At 25.8% G+C, this 892-nt stretch overlaps 1 protein-coding gene across 1 annotated transcript, besides 1 other annotated feature; it reads right to left on the reverse strand.

Annotated features, from left to right (window-relative positions):
• Positions 1-93: 93 nt before the first annotated feature.
• Positions 94-228: a microsatellite.
• A 112-nt stretch (positions 229-340) lies between these two features.
• EDI_122590 (serine-threonine protein kinase, putative) lies at positions 341-823 on the reverse strand (the record flags this gene model as incomplete). Its single annotated transcript, XM_001735867.1, has 1 exon — positions 341-823. One exon carries the CDS (start codon positions 821-823, stop codon positions 341-343), a length of 483 nt encoding a protein of 160 aa, XP_001735919.1.
• Positions 824-892: the final 69 nt, after the last annotated feature.

Raw genomic sequence — 892 nt, forward strand, 5'->3', positions numbered from 1 at the left:
TTATTAATAACTATCCTAATTATTCCTTCAAAACTTTATTTTTTAATTCTTATCATGAATCTATTCTTAACAAATTCCATTGAACTTTCACTTTTTTTCTTTCTATTTGTTTTTTTCATTGAAATTTATATTTCCATTAAATAATTTCATCCCTTTTTCTTATTCTTTGTTTTTATTTTATACAACTTGATTATTTATTATTTTTCATTTTAATTTAATATCTCTTTTGTTTGTTTAATTAATCATTTAAATACTATGCAACTTGTTTGAATGAGAAATATTTGTTGTTATAAAAAAAACTGAAAAGAAAATGACGAGCAAAAAGTGAAAGAATAAAAAATTAGAATTCAATGGATTGGAATTGGTTAATCACTTCGTCAATTGATGGACGTTCATCTTTATCTTGTTGCCAACATTGTTTAATGATCGAAGTTATTTGTTCGTTAAAATCAGGATCAAAATTAGGACGTTTTCCTTTTGCTACTTGGACAGCAGCATCCCAACCATTAACGAATGGTTTGTCTTGATATATTTCATGTTGTTGAAAGATTTCTAATAAACACATTCCAAGAGAATAAATGTCAGACGATTTAGTAGGTTCTTTTCCTTTAAGAACTTCTGGTGCTTGGAAAATAGCAACTGAAATCATTTCATCATCAGTGATAATATCTGAAGAAACTCCTGTTATTTGTTGAATATTCCAATAATCAGATAATTTACAGACAACATCATCTTTTTTATTTAATGAAAAAACTAATAAATTTTGAGGTTTAATATCACCGTGAACTCTGTTGTTATTATGCAAATATTTGATTGCTGTCATTACATCACTAAATGCTTTTTTAATCCATTTTATTGGTAAGTCTTCTCTACGATAACAAGTAGCAATATT

This window comes from Entamoeba dispar, genomic scaffold (genome assembly GCF_000209125.1).
Source record: "Entamoeba dispar SAW760 scf_1105229459483 genomic scaffold, whole genome shotgun sequence".
NCBI lineage: Eukaryota > Evosea > Mastigamoebida > Endamoebidae > Entamoeba > Entamoeba dispar.